The sequence below is a fragment of the Atractosteus spatula genome, chromosome 3, assembly GCF_055471065.1.
Source record: "Atractosteus spatula isolate fAtrSpa1 chromosome 3, fAtrSpa1.hap1, whole genome shotgun sequence".
NCBI lineage: Eukaryota > Metazoa > Chordata > Actinopteri > Semionotiformes > Lepisosteidae > Atractosteus > Atractosteus spatula.
In genome coordinates, this window is record NC_142708.1 from 68903822 (window position 1) to 68931186 (window position 27365).

The 27365-nt window shown below is 45.8% G+C and overlaps 1 protein-coding gene across 1 annotated transcript; it reads left to right on the forward strand.

The window, feature by feature from the left end:
• Positions 1 to 1095: 1095 nt before the first annotated feature.
• acadvl (acyl-CoA dehydrogenase very long chain) lies at positions 1096 to 26518 on the forward strand. The gene is made up of 20 exons (XM_088910645.1): positions 1096 to 1417; positions 1916 to 1982; positions 3556 to 3630; positions 4861 to 4933; positions 5615 to 5679; positions 6124 to 6258; positions 7515 to 7659; positions 8583 to 8712; positions 9405 to 9530; positions 11229 to 11427; positions 13480 to 13584; positions 13945 to 14031; positions 16989 to 17051; positions 19068 to 19169; positions 19499 to 19596; positions 21037 to 21109; positions 22677 to 22749; positions 23414 to 23486; positions 23764 to 23839; positions 24500 to 26518. Exons 1-20 carry the CDS (start codon positions 1344 to 1346, stop codon positions 24635 to 24637), a joined length of 1977 nt encoding a protein of 658 aa, XP_088766771.1. The 5' UTR covers positions 1096 to 1343; the 3' UTR covers positions 24638 to 26518.
• Positions 26519 to 27365: the final 847 nt, after the last annotated feature.

Consider the following 27365-nt stretch of genomic DNA (forward strand, 5'->3'; position numbering starts at 1 on the left):
AGTGAGAAAAGCTGTGAAACCCTTAGCGGATCAATTTTTATTTATAATCCGGCCACGAGACAGCGCCAAAGTAACTGAATTTTCGGCGCATCGAGGTTGTAAAAAGCTGTCGTAGGACAGTAGTACGTTATCTATTGCGTATAACTATCGCCATGAAATCGTTTTCTGAAGAATATATATAATTATTATAGAATATTCCAGTACATATTATTATTATTATTATTATTATTTTATTATTATTGCTTGATTAATGTATCACTAGTGTGCAGTTGTTCTCGGTCTTTAGAAACTGACGTGTGTCACTTAACAGACCGGACCTCTCCAGGAATAACGGCTGACCAGTCCTGGTCCTGGGGATCCAGTGCATCTGTAGATTTTAAATGGTTCAGGTGGGTAGCTGCGTCAGCATGCGTAGGCTGCAAAAGAACAAGTAATAGGTTTATTCCCTGCTGAAAAAAAAAAGAAGAGAACACAACGTTTCGGCCGTGGAGCCTTCTTCAGGTGTCTTCTACACGTCGCGTTTGCTAGTTTTTCATCATTTTTTTCCTCAGTGACCGAAAATTTAGAAACTGGCAGTTAGGCCGCTGGTGAGAAAAACGTTATTCTTTGAAGTGCTTCGGTGCCATTAAACTTAAAGACCCTTCTTTTTCACGCATGAGTAACTCGGGATTTCAAACAACATAAGCGTTTATTCCGAGTGTTCAATGTAGTTTTAATTTTGCAACCTTATCTCATTAGCCCAGTATTTCGCTATGGGAAGAGGTTTTGCTGTTAATTACCTATTCATTAGCAGTACTAAGGTTCAGCATGTGGGAGGTTTGTGAAAACTGTTGACCTTTAAAGCAGGCAGGCTAGTGAAGTCAAACGAAAAATATTTTGGCAGTATAAGTGAGACGTCTTCCTGGTTGATAAGTGTTATTGTTCGTGAGCCGTTTTGTCCGGATTCGGCGTCAACAAAATAATGGAGCAGGGTAGTGACTTTTTCGACAAACGTTTCGTAACAAGAAAAAAAAACTACAGCTCCCATGAGGCGTAAGTAATTGCGTCATAACCGGTTGCCCTCTGGAAGGGGGGTAATGGGCGGTGCCTTGGAGTATAGACAAGAAGGAAGGTCCGTTCAGGGAAGAAAAATAAATACGTTACACAATCGCCGGGCTGACAAGATAAAAGGTGGCTACGTGTCCTGGCACTGGGGAGAGTTATCTTCGTCGCGCTGTTGAAGACCTTTCAGCTGAAGAACAAGATTGAAACAGTTTGCGACAAACCTCCCTTTTGTTTGCTTTTAACAGAAGTTTGCTAACCGTTTCCTCGAGACCGGACGTTTTCACCGGATCCACTCAGTCATGCTGCTTCGGAAAGTCACACTGACCCCGGCTCTGTGCAGCACAGTCCTGCTCCGGAGCTCGGCGAGTACCGGGTGAGCGTACAGGCTCAGTTCTGTCTACAAGTCACGTTTCAGTTCGTCCGGCGACGGTTTCTGGTTTTCCTGTACTTTCTCTGGGGACAGTGTTTCCCGCGCTGATCCCATCCTTATTAAAACCCATTCTTGTGATGCATGTGCTTTCTCATTCGTCTGTGAATGTTACTTTGCTTAAGATTTCCTCGTAGGGATGTTTAGAATATTTAAAACATTACATTTAGTAACGCAGTTCAGCGACTGTCAGGGTGATAAATGTGGTAGCAAACACTGCGCATTAGTCGTGTCTGACGTACCTTCCGTCCAGTTAAGTCTGACTGGTGTCCTTAAGCAGAGGTTAAAACAGAGGAAATTGACTTTTTTTCTCTCGTCTCGCTGTGCAGAGCCAGTGTGCCTGCCTGTCTGTCACTCCGCAGTGCTGGGGGTCTCTTTCTGTCTTTCTCCCAGCAGCGCCAGTATGGCTGTCAAATCTCTCATCTGTTATTTTCCTCTCCACAGCTTTCAGCGCCCCGTTCTGTCCTGCCTGGTCCAGCATGGCCGCCTCTATGCTAGCCAGTCTGCAGAGGTAAAGACTGACCTCAGTCCTCCTACAGGTCTCTTTGCTCTTTGCTCCAGCAGTAACCAGATTCCCTTCCTTTGCTTCAGACAAGTCCAAGACTTGCTGTAGGTGTAAAAGACTTCAGGTGCTCTGCATGATGGCCCTGTAGTTTACAGTGGTGCCTGTGTGATTGGAATCGAAGAAGCAGCGGGTATTGATATCGGATTCCTGTCTGAGCACCTGCATGCCATTCTGTCTAAAGCATAAACCAACACTTTAGAGTGGGGTAGGCATAGCGTGTCTTTACACAAAGTGTGGTGGGAGTCTGGAGCAGGCTACCTGGCTGTGTTGATAAAGCCAATTCCTTGTGATTCTCAAAGAACTGAATTCTCAGCGTGGTTAGCCAGTAATAACCATACGATCTAGATGGGCTGAAACTGCCTCTTCTTGTTTGTTTTCATATCTCACTTTCTTAAGTCTGCTAGAATAGCTTATTGGTTATCAGTTATCAGTTCCAAGCTGAGAAGATCTTCATGCTGGTATGTAATAGCCCTGCTCTGTTGAGGCCCGAGGCTGAGGTCTAAGTATTGTGAAGGACCGAGGATTGAAACTATGCGGTCTGGCCTCCTACAGTTGTATCTAGGGGAAAGTTCATGGTGATGTCATGTGCTCCAACCTGGAAACTAGGCTTAAGGTTGCAGCTTAGAATAATCACTGAATGCATCATGCTCAGAATAAGTGTGACTGGGGCACCTGTGTTGTGGCTCGGCACACAGGAAGGGTACCTTTAGAGGTGAGTTTAGAGTTGTGCGCAAAAGTTTGCGCACCAAACTTTTGGGTGAGGAAAAAATTCCTAAAGCAAGAATAGAAAGACTGCTAGCTGGCATGCAAGAAACGTTTGGAGGCTGTGATTTCTGCCAAAGGGGGTGTTACTAAGTACTGACTGACAGGGTACCACACTTTTGCACATGGCACATTTACTGTTTTTTTTCCCCAATCTGTTAAATTCAACACATAAATAGTAATTGTGCATTAAAATTTGCAGAAATATGTGAAAATATAAGTTTTTTTTCCACTGCAGAGGTTGTGTTAACTTCTTTTCACTTAGAAAATCAACAAAACGTAATTTGGCCAGGGGTGCCCAAACTTTTGCCTCCTGTCCTCGGTTGTAAATGCACTTCTCCTTACTTTCCACTTGTGTCTTCTGGCCTGTGTTTCACTGTTCATGCTGAGGAAACCTGCTGGTTTGACTGTGTCAGTGAAGTTTGAGGAATTTGAATCCTTGGATCAGGTGAACAGTCGTAAATGTTTTCTGTTCGTGACTAACGAAGTTCAGCTCCTTCAGTCTGCGAAGTTGTCAAGGTACATCCCATTTATATCTGACACATTTATGTTGAACCCATCCAAGCAAGTTCTCAAACTTGAACTACAGTTTTACCTACAAATCCTAACACCTCCTTTGCTTTTTTTGCTGCTTCCCCACACTATGTGATGGAAATGGGTTCTGCAGAGTCCTCCATTCTGGGGGGAGACAGACACCCCCCCCACCCCATTCCCGAACTCTCTCCACATCCCAGCTCTTCTCTGTTGTCTTCTGCAGGCTGTGTTGGAGAAGCCGGCTGCCAGTACTGACAGCGCCACCAGAACTAAGGTGGAGAAGGCGGCTGTCTCCTCGGTGAGATGCTCTTTGGCGCCGGGTCCGAAACGGGAATGTGGCCTGCTTCCTGCTTCTGTCCCTTGATGTTGAATTGACTTGCTGTGCTTCTGCTGTCAGACTCTCTGCTGTGCACAGCAATTCTATGTTTGCAGTAAAACAGTCATTTAAAGCCTCCTCTTGGCAGGCAGGCACCTCTGCTTTTGGGGGAGGAAAGCGAGCATTTATTAGAGACATTGGAGAAGTTGATGAAAATGCTTTTACTGGGAGTCTGTTAGGATAGGGTTCCTATGCTGATCCTGGAAGCCTACACACTTCCTGATTGTTGTTCAGTAACATACCAATACCATAATGCAAAACAACATAAAACGACATTGTTCAATCAGAACTCAATCCTGTGCTTTAAGATTAAATTAGCTTATATAATGTCTTAATCACAATAAAAATTAAGGTCCCTACCTGTAAACAATCTTCCTTATTTAACAATTGAAAGCTTTTAGGTATAAATGAAGTAAATGCTTGCTTAGTCTTCATACAGGGCCTCCTAGAGAGTAGGAGAGTAAATTGTTAAAAGAGTGGATTAGAGGGGTCATCTGAGATTTTCTGTGCAAGATGAATAATATGTTGCTGCGTTAGACATGTTATTGAGTCCAAGGATGCTTTTTTAATATTGCCACTTTGTTCAACTTGGGCTAGAATAAAAACCAGCAGGCGTGTTGGTTCACAAGTTCAGTGCAGAGCAGTGGGTAGAATTCTGGGTTCCCAACTGGTAATCTGTGGGTTCAAGTTTGGTACCTTACCCTGCCTGGAACTATCAAGTTCACCCAGCTGTCTGATGGGTCCTGGCATTGCTTTAAGGGTCAATGCCTCGTATTCTCAGTCCCCTCACACCTAATCAACATCTGCTTACTCTCCAGGAAGCTGGAATGACTGTGGTTCCTAGGGCCTTTTATGTTGAAGTGCAGGCTTATGCGTATCAGAATTAAATAACTGTGAAGATTGATTTTATGTAAAAAAAAAGGGACACAAGCTTTGCAGTGCTCTCTGCTTCTGCAGCATTATGCCTAAATAGTTCAGTGTGTAGTAGCGTTCTACACAAAGCATGGGCAGGGTGGGAGCCCGGAGGAAATCCAGCGGAATTCAATCAGTGAGGTGTTAAGAGAAGTTCCTCCACTCATTGTGGCAGAGAGGAAGGTGCCTCTGATGCTTCTGGAGACAGGGGCTCTGACTCTTTCTCCTTTCTGCCCGCAGGAGTCCAGGTCATTTGCCGTGAACATGTTTCAAGGACAGATCAACACTGCTCAGGTGTTTCCCTTTCCATCTGGTGAGCATCTCTGGCCTGGCCTGAGCTGGGAGGGAGTGGCCCTGCTATAGAGACTGTGGGAGAAGTTTTTTTTTTATTCAAAGATTTTAATTGTAGAGAGAGAGAACTTTTTTTTTCATGTTTACATGTACATTGGGCTTCTTATAAGGTGGTAAACCATCAGGGCATAGATCAGCAGTGTGGTTCACATTCTGACACGTTTGAGGAGTGGTCACTTTGAGGGTCGCCTGAGGTTCGGCGCGGGATGTGTCCCGGGGGCCACTGGTGACACACCACCCTCCGTTCAGGGGTTTCTGGAGACTGCAAGTGCTACCTCAGCCATCTGCGTTGATGCCAACATCAAGGGTGCCTCGGACCCCCTTCACTCATGGAACCGGAGGCATGTGCACAGATTTCCCAGCCTCACTTAATGTCTAACCTTCCGGTGCCAGAGCCAAGGGATATGTTTTTGCCATAGTAGTTCTGCGTTGTTTTGGGTGGCTTGAGGCAATTGGAAGCATGCCCAGCAGCGCCAGGGACTGAATCCATGCCATGCGGTCGGTGCCTTTTGGCAATAGGCAGCTGTGTGCCAGGGTGAGTCAAGGGATCTGTCTGTGGTGCTTTCCTCCCCGTCGGGGGACAGATGCCAATCACTGGCGCGTCCCGCTGAGCCTGGCTGACTGACAGTCTCTTGTGTTCCAGTGATGAACGAGGAGCAGACACAGTTTCTCCGGGAGCTGGTGGGACCCGTGTCCAAATTCTTCGAGGTGAGTGCTCCAGGACTGTGCAATAGGATCTGATGCTCCATGCGCATGCTTGTCCCATGTGGATGCAACAGGAGGCTATATCCGACAACAAGGTATTATCTTATTACATGTGGCCTGTCTCATGTATCATTCAGCTCACATTTGGCTGTCATGTCTCGCATTTCTTGCCTGTGAAATGAAATCTGGGCTTTTCCCAGATTTTCTCCAGCTGGGAGATGAACAGTTCTACCTCAGGGAGCATTAGTCTTGTTCTGACTGTGAGAGATGCGGGATTACTGAAAAGGGTCATAAATAAGTGAATGGTGAGGGGCGGTATTTCACACTTTTGTGTGTTGAATGTCGGATTCTGTTTCCATTTGAAAGTTTGGTTAGCGCCAATCAAAGTCCCTGCCCCCTGTTCGCTTGTTCCCTCAGCTACAGGTTCACTCTCTTTCTCTTGTTCAGGAGGTGAACAACCCTGTGAAGAACGACGTGCTGGAGAAAGTGGAGGACAGCACCATGGAGGGGCTGAAGGAGCTGGGGGCCTTTGGCCTGCAAGTGCCCACTGACTTGGGTGGTATGGGCCTCACCAACACACAGGTGAATGAGACACGACCCAGTCCCTTGTGCCGCAGTGCAAGACGGCTTAGACAAGGGCTCAGTTTCCTAGCTAGTGCTGTGGAACAGCTGCAGTGACAGCGAGGGGATGGGCGCTGTCCCTGCCGCTGAGGCACTACAGTAGTGAGAATGGAAGGGCGCTGTCCCCGCCGCTGAGGCACTACGGTAGTGAGAATGGAAGGGCGCTGTCCCCGCCGCTGAGGCACTACGGTAGTGAGAATGGAAGGGCGCTGTCCCCGCCGCCGAGGCACTACGGTAGTGAGAATGGAAGGGCGCTGTCCCCGCCGCCGAGGCACTACGGTAGTGAGAATGGAAGGGCGCTGTCCCCGTCGCTGAGGCACTACGGTAGTGAGAATGGAAGGGCGCTGTCCCCGTCGCTGAGGCACTACGGTAGTGAGAGGAGGAATAGGGTGCTCTTCCTGGTACAGCAACAGTGAAAGAGGGAGTAGGATGTTGAGAACTGTGGAATGATTTCAGGGTTATAGCATCAGGGTGGCAGTATGTTGGAACAGGAGGAGGTGCCAGATCATTTTCACATTGAGAGCCTTGGTAAAGAGGTATGCTTTCTGGTCAGGATATTAGGGACTCCATGGTCAAATCTGTAGACTCCTGTGACAGGTGATGAGTGGTTGTGCTTGAAGAGTAGAAATAGAAGACTTCCATATCTATCACTGGGGAACGAGTTATCCAGCAATGATGTTGAAGCAGACACCCTGACTTAATTCAAGAAACGGCTTTACTCAAAGAGTTGCAGGAGTCTGGAACAAGCTGCCTAACTCAGTTATTGAAGCAGATATCAAGGTTTCTTTAAAAAAAATGGCTGGAAGAGATCCTTGGATCAATGAGCTACTTCACAACAGCAAAACAGGCTGAATGGCCCCCTCGTTTGTTGCCTTTTTCTTATGATGGGCCCCGTCTACATATTTCTCTCAGTCTGACCATCCTGTGGCTTCAGCCTTCAAGTGCAAGGATGAGACTTCCTGGCCTTCCTTTCTAGTGGATGAGCTGTTTCAGTCTGAACCAAGTGCACGTGTGCTGAAAGCAATTTTGCTCTTGGCAGTGTGTTTGTGGCTGGCCAGGAGGAGTGGACATTTCTGCACTGCTTCCCTTGTGATGGACTGTACAGCTTGAATATTGATGTTTAAATAAGAATGATCCTTTTAACTGTGAAGTGTTGCGTAAGGTTCGCCACATCAAAAATAAAACCCTTTCTCCCCCCGTCTTTCTCCTTGACACAGTATGCCCGGCTGGTGGAGATTGTGGGCATGCATGACCTGGGCGTGGGCATCACTCTGGGCGCTCACCAGTCCATCGGCTTCAAGGGCATCCTGCTGTTCGGCACCAAGGAGCAGAAGGAGAAGTACCTCCCCAAGCTTGCCACAGGTGGGCAGCAATGAGCTGTGGGTTCTGCCAAGCTCACAGCCTGTGTTTTAAGGTTGAATGTACACTCACAACACAAAATGCAGTTGGTATTCAGACTGAATTTGCCCATCAGATTTTTGCCTGATTTGGTGATTTTGGATTTCTCCTCCATTTTCACATCTCATCTAAAGAGATGCAGCTCTAGTGGGTTCAGTATCTCGCTCATGGGGGATGGACACTGAGCGTGGTATAGCTGGGAGGCTTGAACTAGGAACCCCCTTGTAACAAGACTTGTACCTGAATCAGTGGACTCTCTTTTAGTTTGAAGTTGCTGTAGTGCAGTAGGCACTGTTTTGCTTTTAAGCCTTTATGATTAAATGCTACTGGTGCCACCAGTAGAAAAGGCTTGTACTTGGCCTTCAAAATGGAGGAGGGGGAAGATTTTCAGTGAGAAATGACATTAGACTGCAGAATCAAGGTGGAAAGGTTGTCTCCCTGAGAGCCACATGTTAACAGTAGTTCACAAAAAAAATATATTGAGGTCATGCATGGTTAATAAACTTAATTGATTTATAAACTTAATTGTACTATAAAGTTAGCACTATTGCCAGATGTTTTGGCATAATCTAAGTCAATTTGCACAAGAGCAGGAGAACATAAGCAGTGGTAATGATCATAGTGATATCAGGATTTAAAAATTGAGATAATGTAACATTGGTTTTTGAAAGGGGAGCTTGGCATTTTTGAATTTTAATTTTTGAAAATTAAGGTATTAAAAGGATCTCCTTGAAAGCTTTTGAAATGGTAAGGGAATGAAAGGAACATCCTTACCCGCTGTGGCACAGCGGGGCTTTGTCCAGGAAAAATGCGAGGTGTGCATTCGTGGTTTGACTCGTAACGTCGGTCACTGTGGATCTGCCCCCTTCCCGCTCCCGGCTCCGCAGGGGAGACCATCGCGGCCTTCTGCCTGACCGAGGCGGCCAGCGGCTCCGACGCGGCGTCCATCAAGACCACCGCCGTGCGCAGCGCCTGTGGGAAATACTACACTCTGACTGGAGGGAAGATCTGGATCAGGTATGTGGGCATGGGGTGCCGCTATCTGCAGCCATGTACTGTACCAAGAGGCTTGGATTTAGCATTTTTGCTACCCAGAAATGCTTACACACTTTGGAGATTTCTAAAAGGTGATGGAATGTATTTTCCCCGCTGTTTTGGAAAAATATGGGCGATGTCGAACCTAATTTGTGGCTGATACTTGAGTGTTGGAGTTCGTCTTCTGGCCGATAGGTGGTGCAGTTTTCAAAGGGTACTGGACATATTTTGAAACATTTTGTCTTGTTCTTGATCTCTGCGCATTGTGCTGTGTCAGTTATAGCATCATGTTTTGATCATGTGGGGGAAGTTGTTTTGTCCTTAATAAAAAAAAAAACTTATCTAGACAATCCTCAAAGATGAATAAATGACACAGAAGGCAGACAATTGTGGTTAAACCCTGGCAGAAATATTGAAAGACTCATGATGATTAAAGTGATAAAGACTTTAGCAGAGCTCTCCAGCAATGACATGTCTGGTTCACTCTCTCGCCCCTTTCCCCCTGTCGATTATTCCTCCTGGCTTTGTCTCTCTCCTCTACCTTCTCTCAATCTGTTCTTCTGCCCCCTTCTCTTCTTCTCGTGCTCTTTCTATCCTTCTGCCCTTCACCCCTCCCCTCTCCCACCCTACTCCTTTCTTCTTTTCTCTTTAATCTACTCTCCCTCTGCTCTCAGTAATGGCGGACTGGCGGAGATCTTCACCGTGTTCGCCAAGACCCCGGTCAAGGACGAGAGCACAGGCGAGACGAAGGACAAGATCACGGCCTTCATCGTGGAGAAGGCTTTCGGCGGTGTGACCCAGTGAGTGTCGACCCCGTGGGGGGCCGGGGGGCCACATGTGTCGTTATGTGGGGGCCCCTTTTTGTGTTTCAGGGTGTGGGGGGCCCTGGGTGAGTTGTTTTGCTCCATCACGCAAGCAGTGTTTTTGTTTTGTTTTTGTGTTTGTTGTTCTGCAACATCATTTTCTCTTTCATTTGTTATTCTTCTTACACCTATTTAAACGGTCACGTGCCCAAGAAATGACTCTGCAAACAGCCATTCTGCTGCGCTGTCCCAGAGGTGAAAGGAGCTGACTTCACCACCGGCCACAGGGATGACATATTGTACCCTTCTCCCTTGCAACAGATTGCTTAGAGCTGGCCTAACTTCTCTCGGTTTGAGTTTCCAGAATCACGTTCTGTCTCCCCGTTCAGCACATTTGAATACAGCTTCACTCTCTCTTGCACCCCCCCCCCCCTCCAAGTTCCAGTAATAGGGTGCAGATGTTTGTCCTGTTAGTTGCAGGTCCCTCTGCTTGCTTTGTCAGTGCTTGGAGGGTTCAAGATGGCTTTTTTTTGTCACGAGGGGGGCGGGAGTGTGACTGTTAGCCTTCTCCTTCCTGTAGTGACACCCAGTCAGGAGGGAGACGGCTGTGAGGAGGCGGGATTTTAATTTTTTCCAATAACTCTTCCCTCTTGCACTTTGGCTCCTTGGTTTAGCTTAAAGCACACACAACGTGTTTTTTTTACTTGCGTGCTACAAGCAGCACGGTGAGTGTGTAGATCAGGGGTCTCCCGTTGTTTTCCAGAGAGCCCCTGTGCAGCCAGTGTTACAGCCCGCTGTTAAATCATTGATTTCTAAAGATTGAGGATAGCTTAACTGCAGTCAGTTTAATAGCTGATTTTTTTCAGTGATCTAAGTGATTGAGTGTGTGAAGACTCTGGCCCATAAGGATTACAACTTGCTCATGGACAGCAAGTTGGGTATGCGGAAAGACAAATTCCTAATACAAGAAAATTGTACATGGCCAATAAAAGTGATCTTATCCTACAATTCCTTTAACTGAATAAGTTCAGTTCTTAATTGATCAGTAACTTACAGGAGTGGCTAATCTTAAAAGGTGTGAGTGTTGGAGTAATTTCTGTCTTTCCTTCCATCAATCGACCAGTTGAGGCAGGGGTGTCCAGTTCTGGTCTTAGATGGCCAGTCTGTCCGCATGTTTTTGAGTTCTTAATGAGCTGAATCGGCTAGTTATTGCTTCAGTTGGACTGATTCCAATGCTGGAAGTGACCTTTGAAAACCGCAGACCTGCAGTTCTCCAGGATCAGAATTGGAAAAACCCCAGGTAGAGGGGAGATGAAGCTTTCTCAAAGCAGTGACGGTAGGTCCACTAGCGGTAGGAAATGTATATTGTGAACAGTCACTCATGTTCCATTAAGGTGTTATGTGACTTTGGGAGCCCTGTGACAAAACTCACTTTCTCAACAAAAAAGCATTCCTGTGGTTTGAAAACAGTTCCTTCTTATACAAGATTAAATGCCATTGACGTCAGAACAGAATTAAACTAATTCTGTGACCTTTGGATGTTTTGGGTTTTTTTTTCCCAATTATTCTAGTGGTGATTCCAGTGCAAGCTGGAAAGCCTGCTGGCAATCTGTAAAATGTAAATGGAGGACCTGCTGGAGCAAAGCACCACTGAGCCTGGCTTCTGTCCCTCTCTCTCCCTCTCCCTGCCCCCAGCGGCCCGCCGGAGGAGAAGATGGGGATCAAAGCATCCAACACAGCGGAGGTCCACTTCGACGCGGTGCGGGTGCCAGCGGAGAACGTGTTGGGCGAGGTGGGCAGCGGTTTCAAGGTGGCCATGAACATCCTGAACAACGGCCGGTTCGGCATGGCGGCTGCGCTCTCCGGCACCATGAAGGGCGTCATTGCCAAGGCGGTAAGGTTTCTCGAACCCCTTGTCTTCTGCGATTTCCTGCTTCCTGCCTTCTTTCTGTGCAGGTGGCTCTTATTTCTCTCGGGAAAGCAGGTGAGCACAATATCTGGAGACTCGGCGTTGCTAAAGCTGATCTGAACTGACGTGGACTCCTATGACATTTGACCTCCCTATGGGATGCTTTTGTCTTCTCTACCCAGTAGAAATTGCTCATTCTAACCACAGTAAGTCTGTGCAAAACTGTATGCAAGTAGTTGTCCATATGGGTAGCACCACTTACCAACATTTTTTTTTTATCGTATTGCCCATCCAAATGAGAAATTGCCGATTGTTTTAAGACCTCACTGCTTAAAGGTCAAAGGTCAGCATCGGAACAACGAAAGACGTCGGAAACGAAAGCCAACGGAGTCGTTTTTGAATTGTTGTGGGATTTTTTTTTTCTGACAGTCTTGCAGCTAGTTGGCTCTTTGTTTCCTGGTAGAGTGGGTGCAGGGCTGAGATCACACTGCAGGCTGCTTGCCTTCTGGCTGGGGGCGGGGGGGAATTTCCCAGAAATAGCTGTGCCGCACTCTCCCTTTCTTGTGAGGTGACATGTCTGCAGGCAGCATGTAGTGCACACTGTGTCTTTTTCCACTGTAACACTTGTGTGTGGCCTTGTGAGTCTGACCTAGTGTATCTGTACTTAGCTGTGTTTGTATCTATACTTGTCTTTGTGGCTCTGTTTTACCTTATGCGACTTGTATTTGTGTGGCTAAGTTAGACCTTGTGTGTCTGTACTTGCCTGTGTGTTTTTGGGCTCTTTTATACCTGGACATACACACTGCATCCCATCTCCTACCTAGCGCTGTACAGCTCCTCCTGCCCCAGTTCTCATTTTGTCTGTATCATCACAAAAAAATTTATGGAACACCATGCTGACTCATTTTTTTTACTAATGATTTCAACAATGGTTGATTTTGTGCCGTTTCATTGTTATAAAATTCCACGCTGTCATTTTGATTAAACCTTCTGAAAGTGTCTGTGTTTTGAGGAAATAAAGGCATGGGCCCGTGTTTTTTTTAACGGGACAGCAGGTGAAGATCCAGCCTCCTGAGCCCTTCTGGTACTGTAGGAGCCACTTGAAGGGGGAGGGGGGCCTGGCTGGAGCGGGCTCTGTCTCGCCCGCCTCATCGGAGACGGAGCAAACTGCAGTGGCTTTCCTGTCACTTGATCAGCACGAGAGGCGGCTTTTTATATCCTGTGACACCTCATCTCACAGCGGTGGGCGCTGCTGCTGCTGGGAGCGTTTGTTTTCAAAACAAGACTTGAACGGGGGTCATACATGTATACTACCTGCGTGGGCGAGAGTCTTATTGTTTGCTCTTCCTGTGAAGAGATGTCTGTGACCAAAATAGCACGCACACAGCACCCCTGTGGCCAGTGTTATGTGTTTGGGGGGGGGCGGTGGGAAATGGGTATGTAAAAATATTTCGGCTCGGCGCAGTTCTGCCTTCCTGCCACACTCGCGTGATGGAGACGGTTTATATATCTGTCGAAATAAACACAAGAAAATGGCCCAGTTCTGGTTTGGGTGCTAGACGTTTACCTTAAATTGTGTCATTTAAATTGCATCAATTTTATATAGGAACAAGTAATAGGTTTATTACTATTAGTAATAAAGAGAAGAAGGGAAGAAGGGAAACAACGTTTCGGTTGTGTTAACCCCCGAAGAAGGCTCCACAGCCGAAACGTTTCCCTTCTTCTCTTTTCAGCATGGAATAAACCTATTACTTGTTCCATTGCAGCCTACAATGACGCAGCTTCCCACCTGAACTAGATTTTACTCACCTGTTTCTTAAAGGATCTAAAAGTATTGGCTTCAACTAGGTGGGTAGACAACACACCCACCACTCTTTGTGCAGAGATGTGTTTCCTGTTCTCAGTCTATCTCTGCAACCCCCCCCCCAATACAATCAGAATATTATGGGTTATGTCTATTACCTGGTTTACAGTTTACTGCCATGGTTGATGGGCAACAGTGTCAGTCACTGATGTACTGTGGTGTGTGCATTTCAGGTAGACCATGCAGCCAACAGGACTCAGTTTGGAAACAAGATCCACAACTTCGGAGTCATCCAGGAGAAAGTGGCGCGTATGGCCATGCTGCAGTATGTCAGTGAGGTAGGGAGACCCCAAAAATGGGCTTTGCACTTCCTGGGCCAGGTGGAAGTGTGTATAAAAACACCAGAATGTCATGTCTGTGGACCTGCACATGCCTATTGTACTTGGTGCCACTCTGATCTGTAGGCACACAGGACAGTAGTTAGGGCAGAGGCAAGGAATTTGGGAATCAAACCAGCCACAGCTTGGAGCACAGTTCTGGGTTGGCTTCCCTGCTGCCCCCTGTGCATGGTTCACACTTGGCACTTTCTGTGCTAAGGCACTGTGGGGCCACACTATATGACTGGCGCTACTTAAACCCCAGACAGCGGTGTAATGAAATATTCACTCCCTTCCTTATCCTCTTCCCCCTCTCTCTAGTCCATGGCGTACATGATCAGCGCGAACATGGACATGGGGGCGTCTGACTTCCAGATTGAAGCAGCCATCAGCAAGATCTTTGCTTCCGTAAGTATGGGTCACAGGCTCTGCAGCAAACTAGTCTAGCCTGGAGCGCTGGAAAAACCTGGAGATCATGGATATTTCTAGATACCAAAGAGACTTGCACTGGTGCAAGAAGACTGAGTTTTCCTCCCATTTGCTGTCATTGAGGCTGTTACTATAAATGGCTTCCAGGTTTATAAGTGTTCTCAGTAATATTTAAGTTAGGCAATTCTTGAGGAATGCTTTCCCATAGACAGTTACAATACACATTAGTGGAGGGCACTATTTTCTTTTAGTGCTGCCTTTCCCAGTCCTGGTCCTTGGGTAATCCTGAATGTTTTGGTTTTTGTTCCTTCTGTCCTTTTCATAACGAGTTTGCAACTGAATTGTTTTTCTTAATAGCTTAAGATCTTAATCAGTAGATGGTGGGGTTATGAATCAACATGAAGTTAAGTGATGGATGCTGGATATCAGGTCCCTTGTTTAGGATTACAGACACACTCCAGGCTAGATAAACCTTGAGCAAATTCAAGTTTAATACAAACTAACTGTAAGCTAATAATTCAGTATTGAAATGACGGATACAAGTGTGAAAGTGGGTGCAGTTGAGAGCTGCATCCTCAAATAACTTCTGCTATTTAATCTATAAATATTTAGTTTTATTTCTGCAAACTGTTTAATTTATGAGTAGTTTTTTTTTGCAGAACACAGAGTAGTCATTATGACAAAGTGTTCTTGAGCTAAAACATGCATAGAACAAATCATGACCTGAGTAGGGAATAAGCTGTCCAGTCATGACATTTCAAGAAACGGCTGGATGAGCTCCTGGAGCAGAAGGGCCGATTCGCCTTTGCTCTTGTTTGTAACCTTTCTTATTTTCTGAGAAGGACAGAATAGGCCATGCTGCCAAGGATACTTTAGAAGACAATGTACCAAAACAATATATGCTGTCTGGGTCATTAGATTAGTAACTGATAAGCTTTGAAAACAAATCTAGTGGTGCTTCTTCTTTCATTTTTATGATGTAATCAGTTTTGTCTTAAGGAAAGGGGAAGTGTTAGAAGGGACAAAGTGCTGAGCTTTCTCTTACAGCGCAACATCTTATAAAAACCCTGTACTGCTTGTAACAAATTGAGTCTCTGGTTGCACTTTGTAAAGTGGCAGCAGGGCTCCCAATATTGCAGTATTGAAATAAAGACCTTACTCAGGTGAGAACTCTCTCTTGTGGCTTCCTTGATAGTTATATTTCCATGACAATACACAAGCTTTACATAAGTCAAAAACCATATTAAGTGAAGACATGGAATTGAACCAGTGACATTTATTCTTCTCACTCTTGATTAATGTCCTTGATTAATTCACAACCCAGGAGGCGCAAGGGCTACATTAGGACCTGGGTGTAGGACTTGGGTGATGGGTGGCCAGGGCCATCATCGTCTACGGGCAGGCTGCTCTCTTGATCCCTATGTAAGAGTGCAAGAGAGATTTCGACAGGGCTGCGGCGCAGTGAGCACTGCGTAGGTTCGTCCTCCTGCTGTACGGGCGGGCTGAGCTGTTTCAAAAACACTTTGAATATAATAGGTGTTGAAACGTTAATCAAGCTCTTCAAGACTGCTTTCGTGTGAGCGTGGTGACGAATTTAGAAAAATGTTTAAAGAGTTCTCCTCCCACGTTCTATATCCGATCTTTTGCAGATATGACCTATTTAAGATGGGTAAGACTAGCCCAAGTCCTCTTTTATCCAGAGAATTCTCCTTGACATTCATGGGATTCATTTGTACTTATGTTTGTGTTTGTAATATTGTGTGTATTATACTCTATTGTCAGCCATAAAACATCAGTCCCTTTAGCGTCAGCTCACGGAAGTGAAGCCTGGCTGTTTCTGGTAAATGGTTGGGTCTTTGCGGCTAATCTCGGGAATCGCTCGCTGAAACCTCCCGTGCTCTGATGGCGCGGAAGTACCATGAGCTAGGAAGGCGCCGCATCCTGTGCTTGGGCCGGTGCTCGGCTTAGGCGACGCCGAAGCACTTGGGTGACAGTAGCAGGCGCCGGAGATTGACAGAGGTTTGCGGTCTCTGCCTGGCAAGAAGAGCTTGTTTGTTCTCATGCCGCATCTTAAATTAACCTGTATTTCCCGTAAATAATACAGATTCAGTCAGTAGTTGTAATTGGGCGGTGCACTGGCTGTTTCTGATGAGGTGTTATTAAATGCGTATTAGTCTGAATTCTAGGACTGAGTCATATTGCAGTCATCGATAGCTGCTGTAATACTGCAGTTAGGGAAAGGATTTTTTCCTGTCTGTATTCTTATTTTCCTCATCCATTTTCCTGCCATTTAGTTTTTTCTTTAAACACCCGTCATCCTTATACAGTTTTTTTAACATTTATTCATGAATCTGCATTGTGAAAAGAGGACTCTTGGTTTGTTCTGAACGTGAAAGTGTGGAATTTGACTAATGGGAGCTAAAGTGATATGGCAACAGCAACATATCCATTCATTTAATCCCGCAGCTAGAAAACGGGGAATATGAAAAGGGAACAGGGGTGCTGCCCTTGTGAAATCCATGTGTCAGATGTAAGATGTGCTGCATCGTTCGCATCTGTGCAGTTTTTGAAAAATGACCGGAAGCTTGTGGCGTGATTGTACATCATGTCAGAAACTTGGGTTTCAGGAGGACAGATCGAGAGCGAATGGCAGAGCGTGATTATTAAAGCAACCAACATGGTAGCAAAGTAAGACTTCAATCAGGTACAAAATGGGGAGTTTTATGAGGACCTCGGCTATTTGTTCAACCCTAATCCAACTCTGGCTTCATCCCGGTGGTTTGATTTAATCCTGTGACTTTGATCATCTTTGCTCAGCTTGCCCAGACCGTCCCTGCTTGTGCCGCGCTCGCCTTCCGCCTTCGTCGTTTTCGTCTCCAAAGCCCTGCTGTGCTTGAAAGCTACAGGCCTCTTGTTCTTTGCTTCTGTGTTGACAGGAAGCAGCCTGGACCGTGACTGACGAGTGCATTCAGGTCATGGGCGGCATGGGGTTCATGAAGGTAAGAGGGCTGGGGCTTGGGAGTGGGGGCATCTGGTTCGAGGGAGTCCATGTTAAAGGTGCGGAAGGCCTCGTTAGGGAACGGAGGAGCCATGTTGAAGAACAAGAAGAAGAGAAGTCTCATTGGGTCCTTGGGGAGCCACATTAAAGGAGAAGTAGTCTCATTAGTAGCTGGAGGAGCCATGTTAAAGGAGAGGAATCTTAATTAGGGAGTAGAGGCACCTTGTTAAAGGAGAAAAGGCCTTGTGACTAATAGAATTTGATGAAGTGCAGTTTATTAAATAGCAACATCATAACTGTATGTCACTACATGAGCTAATGGAACCGGATGTCTTCTGGGCTCAACCTGTGCCCTCTGCTGCTCAGCTCTCGGGGGTCCAGCGTACTCCCCCCCTCTTAATGCCAGCGGGCTCCGCAGGCGGCCAGCTGAAACTGCGGGGCACGCTGTGGAAAGAGGAGAGAGCCCAGTCATCTCGAGAGCCGGTCTCTCTCTCCGACTCGCAGCGGGGGCGATGGAAAAGGCCTCTGTGGGGGCGGGGTTCTGCTATAAAATAGGGCACAGGGCTGGCTTATCTTTCTGCAAAGCTAAAAATACCTCCGAGAGGAAGGTGTGTCCTTTTTAGATCTCCCATCTATCAGCCTGACAATTGGCTCTGATTGGCCAGCATCTGTGGAAGTGCTCCGACTCAGAGGAAATGTGCATAGGCAATAGTAAATACAGCAGGATGTGTGTGGGTTAGGTGCATGCATGTGCACAATGTAAATTTTATATATGTGAGATTATATTATAATCTATATTTGATCTGCTTTGGTAGTCTATGTCTTATAGAATTCAAGACTTCATGTTAACTCATCGGTCTTTCTAATGGCACAAAAGCTAAGATACCTACGTATAACACAGTGCAGGGCTTAGGGTGTGCCTGTGTGGGAAGTAATTCAAGCTAAATTTCTGAAGAAGTCTTCGTCTCGAGGACGTATGCAGTAATTGGAGTTTAGTGTTGTATGTGCATTCCTGAGAATTTGGAGCACATCACTGATTTAGCACAGCACATCTATGATGAATCACAGAAGTACCACATTATAATTGTGATGACTGCGGCATCAGCTCATAGTTAAAATCAGTGTTCGGCTCATGGGGTGGTACCCTGGCTCAATATTTATTGGTGGAATTGGTAATATTTGTTATTTGTGATATGTCTTAGTCATTTCATGTATTAAAACTTAATGCACCAAGGTTACCACATCTTTGATGAACATGATTGGAAAATGTGTCAGTGTGTTCCAAGGGGGGACTGAGAGCTCAAACATTTATTTCCCTTATTACACTAGTTTGCTTTTACTGTGTAAATAATTAACTAACATAATTTACTTACTATCCAGCTAGAATAATGGAAAATTATTAACTGCAACTTAAGTGTGAGCTGGCTGCATGCCCGGAACATGAAGGCAGAGCCAGCCTCGGGCAGCCTGACCAGAACTGAGAGTGCCCGATACCTGCTTAAGCAAAGATTAACAAAATCTAGAAGTTCAGGTGGGTAGCTGCATCAGCATGCGTAGGCTGTAAAGGAACAAGTAATAGGTTTATTCCATGCTGAAAAGAGAACAAAGAAAGCACAACATGCCTCACCTCACACCTGAAGAAAGCTCCATGGCTGAAACGTTGTGACTTCTTTCTAAAAAGGAGTCCATTGAGACAGTTGGGAAAATGGTAGCCTTGAACATTGTGATTATAAAACATAAGCACCTTCATAAGGAGCGTCAGAGGGCTCTTTGACTGGGGCTGCACATCTTTAGTTCTAGATCCAATGGATGGGCTCAGCAGCCCAAGCTCCCAGATGGAGACCCTGCTGCTTGGCGGTTATGTACGGATTTTGTTCCTTTTTTGGGGGAGGAGGAGGGGGTTGGAAGGAGACACCAGGGTCCCGAGACGCGCAGCTTGTTTTTTTTGAGGTGTGCTAGGCGCCTGAGGCTGACGGGGTGCCACACCACCCCCCACCCCTTGTGTTGTTTCCTGCAGGACGCCGGGGTGGAGAGGGTGATGAGGGACCTGCGCGTCTTCCGCATCTTCGAGGGGACCAACGACATCCTGCGGCTCTTCGTGGCGCTCAACGGCTTTCAGGTGTGGAGCACGTGTGACTGACCGGGGGAGAGCGAGCAAAAGCAACCACAAAATGATTTTTCCGTGTACGCGATAATTAGAGCATTCCATCATTAAGTCTGGCTTCCCCTGAGACTAAATCCTGCTGTGTGAGGCAGGTTTCGTTTTGCAAGTCCACGCACATTCTAACCCATTAGTCGTTTAAATGTTTTCTCAGTGCACTGAGAATCTCTTACTGCACCAGATTTTGTGAAGGTGTTTTATGTTTACCTGAATTTCCAGGGAGCATGGTTAATTTTTTTGATGTGCAAAATTTGGTTATGTTTTCTCTTCTCCACCCTCCACCCCAGAACGCAGGAAACCAGCTGAAGGGGCTCCAGCGGGCTCTGAAGAATCCCCTTGGGAATGCCAGCTTCCTGGCAGGAGAGATAACCAAGCGTGCCAAGAGGTGGGCATAGCCCGTACACACTTACCCCATGCCTTCTCTAAACTGGGCACAGGGCATCCTGTGAATTTGAAGACCCTAGCAATCTATACACCTGCATGGTTCCTTTCCTGCACCATTGCTCAGTCCACGTGCCGTCCAAGCAGAGCCATGTATTTGCTGGGAAATAAAGCTAGGTGGCGAGGGGGAGCAGCATCAGGCTGCATTGGATTCTTTTTAAATCCTCTCCGTTTACCAATGACAATCAAGTAAGATCCCCAGCCATGAGATGGGAAGTGAGCATAGTGTGGTATGTTTCATGTTACATTCCTGCGAGAGTGTCACTCCTGCGAGAGTGTAAGCTGTGATCAATGGGAGTTATCAATGCTGAACTGGTAGCTCGTTATTGTCTTTTTGTTTAGGGAAGCCGTTGTGAGTCATGATTCAATCATTTAAGGTGCTCGGCTGGTGTTTACTGTCAGAATTGGTTGTCTCTTTGCATTTGAGCTTTGACGGAGCCTAGCCACATCAAGCAGCAAAGAAGCCAGGCTGACAAACATTTCTGCTGGGTGCGGTGCTCTTTATTTTTGAAGACGCACCCCTCCCTCTTTATCGAACTTGCCATCTGCTTGTCGAAGGCAGGAAGGTTCTCTGGTGCTCCGATTGTAATCGTGTTTTCACCGGACTCCTGATTGGCCAAGAAAACAAGTTTCAATCTTATTCGCTTCTGCAGGATCCAGCCGGCAAGCTTTTGAGTCCTTCCACAGCCTCACTCCGGGACGTATAACTTTCCAGCTCTTTTCCTAACCAACCACAAAACAATTGGACATCAATACTGATGCTTGTGAAGGATGAGGCAGGGAGGAAGAGTCTCGGTGTCTCGCAGGATTTGGCGCATCAGTTGCATGTGTTGTTTATCAGGGTGGAGAGTCCCAGTTTCCACACTGTATTAGTGGAAAATCAGTGTCCTGTAAGGGAGATCACATTCAAGGCCACAATGGAAGCTGTAGGAATTTTGTTTTAGCAAGACGTCCGCTTATTCTATTTTGGAGTGTACATCCTTTTTAGAAAAGTACATGCACAGGGATACTCTGTAGTCAAGACCACAGAGAGGCCTTTCTAAAACTCCTTCTCAGTTCTTCCTTTTCTAGTGTATCAATATGCATCACTGCTGCAACTTCAAGACAAAAAAATTGCTATTACTTATTTCCTTCTCGGATGCTCTTGTCCACGGTAGTTTTAAGATGCAGAGCTACATGTCTTGAAAGTGTTCTTGACATAGTCTCTGCTCTGGGCTGTACTGCTTTAGGAGACACTATATGAAGTGGTCTTCATGATTGTTATGGTCAGTAACTTCCTCTTCCCCCCGCTGTCCGGTGGTCCAGTGTCTGTGCGCCCTCTCCTTCCCTTGCTTTCTCTTCCATACACCTGTCACGTTTATTTGTTTTCCCCATCTGCCCGTAGGAAAGCCGGCCTGGGCACTGGGCTGTCTCTGCAGGGAGTGGTTCATCCAGAGCTTTCCCAGAGCGGTGATCTGGTAAGTCCTAGTTTTCTGCCAGTCCGGTTCCTCCTGTTACCCCTGTAGCTCCTGTTACTTATCGAAGCCTGTTTCTGCCTCTTTAAGAGTCTGTCAGCAATGGACAAAGTTCCTGAAGAGATGGTTTATTACTCCTATTCCTTGAAACAAATTATTATACTAATTACTAGTCCTAATACCTGGACAGAAAATGAAAAAGGACTGCAGGGAACCGTTGGCAGCAGCTGCTCATTATGGGCAGTTAAACAGGGAAGGCTGTGCTTGGACTCTGGAGGTTTCCCCTGGCAACCTAGGAAACCGCTAGTCCCATCTCTGAGATGCTTCGACAGCATGCAGGCACGTGTTGCCCAGAACAAGTGGCAGAAAAGAGGAAATAAGGCAAAACTAGACAGTTAATGACCTTCTGTGACTTTTCCCATTTTTACAAACCAGTTGAGAGGGGGTAAAAGAATAGGGCAAGTGGTGGGTGTACGTAAAGTCGAAATCTTTTTCTTTTTAATAATTTTTTTAGTCACTTTGCAAGCCATGGGCACTTGTGCCAGAGAACTCAAATATAAACATTAATCTTATAGTTTTTAATGCCTATATTTAAGTGGGGCACAGAAAACCTCATCACTAGCTGTCCTTTAAAAGCAGAATGAAATCAGTCAAAAATGTCTGATTGGCATTATTTGCGTGCTTCCTGCTGTAATACTTTCAGAAGCGGTCGTTAAGTTACATGCCGGCTTGTCAGCAATACAAAAATGACTTGGTCTTATACGGTACATTCCCTGCATTCTACCATTACCACAGAAATGCAGGACTTCCACAGGATCTGTCCATTGCTTGGTTGTGGAACGATTTGTCTTTGTTCATTGGGCACAAGCAGTAGTTGGGGGTCTAAGCTCCTAACCAGATGGTTGTGTTCGAGTCCCGGCTGCAGATTCTGCTGTTGTGTCCTTGAACAAGGAAGCCCCAGACCACAACGCTACAGTGACTATAAAAGGTTTTATCCCCTTCAGCATTTTTCAGATTCGGTTTTCTTACATCATGGAATCAAAATGGATGTATCCAAGAATTCTTACCACTGATAAACACAAACTGCTCTGTAATGTGAAATAAAAAAAACTTTTTCTTAATTATAAATAAATAACATAGTCATTGATTAAAGAAGTATTCACCCCTTTAGCTAAGATACAAATTAATAAGCCCTGCTGCAATCAGTAGTCTTCAGAGATCACATAATTATTTGATTGCAGTCCACCTGTGTACAGTTAGTCTCTCAATTGATTGCAGAATGAATTCACCTGTCTGTAAGAGGTTTCACAGTTGGGTAATGCATTTCCAAACAAGAGCTTCACGCGTCCTGGATGTGGGGAGGGTCAAACAACTCTGACATACCAGAGCCCTCCAATCCAGCTCTCTCTCCACGTAACACTACAGAACCCAGGATGAGCCGATCTTATGTGCCTCTAGGCATCAATACAGACTGTAGCATTCCCCGATTCAGCCAGCACCCGCCGGCTAGCGGCATTCGGTTTGTGTCCCGTCCTGCGTTCCAATACTGTGCTGTTTTTCACTTCCCTAGCTGGTTAAGGCCATCGAGCAGTTCGGGGGCACAATAGAGGACCTGCTGCTGAAACACGGCAAGAAGATCGTGGGTAAGCCTCTGCGTTTCTGTCAGTCCAAGCTCTGCTGTGGAAAAATAACCTTGAGTGGAAAAAGGGCGAGATTGTGGTAGAGCTGTGGTAAATCCCAGACAGTTGTGACTGCAGTTGATACTGCAATCTGCACCTGTGCACTCCCCAGCAGTTTCACCTGTATAACCTTGAGCTTTCTTTTCTGGGCCTTCTTAAATCAGATGACAGCAGCTCGGCACTTTGAGTAAAGATGGGACAGAATCTGTGTGAATAGATGGGCGTGTGGCTTGGGCCTAGGGACTCTTTGGAGTGGGTTGCCTATTGTACCTTTTGCAACAGGTGTCCAATAGTGACTTTGGAGATGATGTACTTTTTCAGTCAGTCAGCTGCTTTGGCAGGTGGTTTACTAGACACCAGATTAATGAGGTGGGCTGTAATCTGGTCTTGATTTTATCCATAACTGATGCCCTTGCGTGTTGATAAAGATCCAACCAGCTGGAGTGAAGAACTCAGCTCTCTCGACTGGTGTCTTTCCTTATTTGGCTGATCCCCGGTCTTGACCTTTGTTTTGAACACTGTTGGGGGGAGGGGGCTGTTATCGCCTTTTGCAGACTCACCTTGCACACGTGCCTCAAGGTGTCCTGTGTGCTCATTCCCCTGACGCTTGATGTTCCCTGTCTTTCAGACGAGCAGTTTGTGCTGAAGAGAGTGGCGGACAGTGCCATTGACCTGTATGCCATGGTGGTCGTTCTATCCAGGTACGGTCACCAAGGACCCCCGCCCCACGTGCCCCTTCTCGGAACAAGTTTGTTTCCCTCTGCTCATTTCTAGCTGCTGAGGTTGGGTTTTTTCCCCTCCTGTTTTCCCGGTTCTGTTTTCCCGTAAGATGGACTCCGATGATGATTTTATCACTGTTAATTCTGCTTGTTCGAGGGTTGGATGCTCTTTCTTTCAGTTGTTTTTAGTTCTCTGTCGACAGGCTGTAATGGCTAGGTCAACTGGTAATGTGTTCGGCTGTGTGATCGTTTCTTGCAGGGCATCCCGCTCTCTGACTCAAGGTCACCCCTCAGCCCAGCATGAGAAGGTGCTGTGTGAGACCTGGTGCTTCGAGGTAAGACTGGAGTGAACGGGGGTGGTCATCTGTCCCCTGCAGCCCCGTCTTCTGCACGCTGGGCTAGTCCGTTGAGGAAGCTCAGCTACAGCTGTTGCAGTTTTATATGATAGAGGCAGTCCAAACCTTGATGTGGCAAGGCTACAGGTTAAACAGTAGTAAGCCGGGGACATGCTATGTTCGTCTTTGTTTCAGAAAAGGACGAAGAGTCTGCTCTCTCACTCGCCTCCTTACCACAGCAGTGAGTGTTGGCACATTGCCCTTGTTTCTGTGCATGGCACGAGGGAGCACTGTAGGCTGATAGAAGCTGTTCTTCCTTGAAACACGTATGTGTGTGCTCTCCCAGAATGCCCCAGAACATTAGGACATACCAGCTATTTGCCTAGGTACTGTCTCCTCTGTGCTTATCGTGGAGCTTTCGAAAATCTAAGTGATCCCTAGTTTAGGTGGAGTGGTACCACTGCAAAGTGTGACAAGGTGATGTGTGGGGTAGTAAATACGGCCAAAGTGAAATCTTACAGTAGTCTTGTCCGAAGGCAATCAAATAAAGGTTAGTGGTGATTTTGGTAAAAATCTGTAATACCGATATTATAGCAAGTGGTGATCCACTAATTCTAACTAGGAGGGTGATGCAATAGCTCCTTACGCCTTGTTTTACAGGCATATGAGAGGATCATGCTGGACATCAAGGTGCTGCGATCAAGTTCCTCCAAGCAGATCTTCAAAAACCTCCGCGCCATCTCCACGGCGGTGGTGGAGAGCGGGGGCACCGTCTCCCCACACCCTCTGGGGTTCTAAGACATCCCGAGACCTCTCCAACCCCCCTCCCTCCTCCTCCCCATCCCCCCACCCCCCCCCCCCACGACCCTTTCTCACAAGTGGCACAGCGCTCATCCAAACCCCCTGGAGTCGCAGTCAGCTCGCTAGCGGCGGACGCTTTCAAAACGGACCTCCCAGCCACCGTCCTTGTAAAAGCACAGAGGGGTGCGTTCTGACGGGCAACAGCAGACATCTCGGTTCAAGAAAGGGAAGCAAGCATTGCAAGTAAAGATGCGCTTTGCAAATTTGGCTGCAATGCATCTGTAGAAGGAAAAGAGTGGAATACATTGGCACAAGAACCAAACTAAAAGAAAGCTTTTGAAAGTGTCTGTTGTGGGCGTAGTCTTGTGTCTGTAGTTTGCTCTGAGCTAAATAACCTTTAACTTTGCTTCTCCAGAAGCGGGGAGGATTATTTCAGGTTTCTCTGTATGTTTGCACATTAAGTTTTATTGCTCCTTTTAGCACTGGTTATGGGTGAAGCAGAGACGATTCATAAGGGACTTGAAGAGCTGCCATGGTGAAGATATCACACTTGAAATGTGTTTCCTGTCTTGTCTCTTATTTTTCATCTTCTGCTGGAGGTTTCTGATATCTCTTGGGGAGGTTTCAGAAACACCCTCAAGTTTACAATGCCTCCACCTTTGAATATGATTCAATTTATGTTTTTGTAACCTCTGATCACTGCAATACTTGGAGTTAAGGGGGTTATAAATGACTAAATAGATGTGTAGCTAGCAAGCATCTAGAGCTCAATCAGGCACGAACAGTATGGACGAGCAGTGAATCATTAGCTGAGATCTCTCTTCCTGCCTGGTTATTACTTTTCATATTAGCAGAGCATTAACGCATTAAGAATGACACATTACAAAGACTTTGGGGAATAACGTTTGCAGCCTCTGATCTCTGTTGCTAACAGCAGCTGCCCTGGTCTGCAGCGCTGAAACGGTTAATTAGGTGATTGGCTTTAACCGTTTTGCTGTTTTGTGCAGCGACCTTTCATTTTAAGAAACGGCACAAGGGGAGATACTAAGGGGAAGCTTAACGTGAGGGAATTTCTGCTGCCTGCTTCTCCATTTCCAGTGAATCTGTGTCCTTTTTTCCTTTTCACTTTTCTATTTCAGGAATATATGACTGTTCTGGGGTTTGCACTTCTTTAAGCAGACAAGCTGTAAGTCACAAACATGTTCACACACCATGCAAAAAGGTCTCAGCTCTGGTGTGTTTTCTCTGCCTTTTAAAGGGAATCCATGAAGCTGTCAGTGTTCAGTGCAAAAACCAGGAAAGCAGTTCTCTTTAGGATTCTGTTGAAACCGAACCCTGCCTTACCTTGTTTCTATCAAATGTGCTTTTGGATTTGAATGTATCACAAGAGATGATGCCTCTAAACTATCTGCAGATAAAATATTTAATTGCTTGCATGTTGCCGTTTAGTTAAAAGTCCATTTAAGTGGGAAAAAAAAGAACTTAATAGGCTTGTAAAATATGACACTGTGATGCCTCTGCAGTCTGATTGGATGTCTGTCTCGTGATCAAATGTAGACCCAGAATTCTTTTTAGGGCCGACGATTTTGACAATGGGTCATTCTGTGGCCAAGGATGTGTTTATTTTATGTTCTGTAGTGGATTGTTTTGGAATGTCAAAATGTCTCTCAAATTTTTTGAAAACCGTTAAATACTATTTATCAAAGACGTTTTGTGAAGGCAAGCACTTATTGAGTGGGTGATCACAAGAGCATTACCATTTTTATGAAGGTCTGTTTTGTAAACGCCTACCTGCAAATTTATCAGTGCAACTGCTGGCATAAGACTGTTCTGACTGGTCACTTGACTGGAAATTAAAAAACAACTTTATTAACAAAACCTTTTGTATGTGTGCTATATGAACAACATTGTCCTTTGAAACTTGCTTTGTATGTATTATATATTGCAAGCTGCAGTCGGATACGAGACAGGACTCCAGTGATTTGAAAGTTTTTCTGGGCCGTTTCATCTCTGTTTTGTGTGTGAGGAATGTGTGGCTGAGCCACCTTTTGAGATAAAGCTGTGGCAAGAGGGTTTAGATCGCAGTTCCTGTCTGCATGACGCCAGGTGTTTAACCTTTCATTTTGTTGTGTGGGCATGCTCACCTGTCAATGCACGAGACATTATGAGAAAGATTCCCCACAAGGACAATGACCCCTGACAAACAGGGTTACCCCTGAATGGAAATATTAAAGATATTTTATAAACAAGATAGCATTTTCTATTAAATCTAAAAATACACAAGCTCTTTGTTTCAGGTCTGTTTCCTCCTGTCTGAGTTGTAATGTGAATGGCATATAGAAAGTAAATAGCAAATAAATACAAAAATAAGAGTTCATTAAAATTCCCTTAAATACAGGAAATCAGTTGAGACTGAAGTAAAGAATGCTGAAATGATTGATCTGCACGTGAAAGAAAATGAGAAGCAAGGTGGTTTCTGTCTGTGCAAAGCTGAGGAGATCTGCAGGTCTTAGTCCTTCTGCATTGTGCTGTTTTTGCTCATAGCTTTGATTCTCTATGCAGAACAATACTTCTTTTGGTTATCGTTTGGTGAAACTTGACCCTTTTAAAGGATGATCTTGCTAGATACGCATTTTGTGGTTCAAAGTGTCTTTTTAGCTATGAGGAACTCCTGCGATAACTTGATTTTTAGATTAGATACTCATAACGCACATGATTGAAGTGC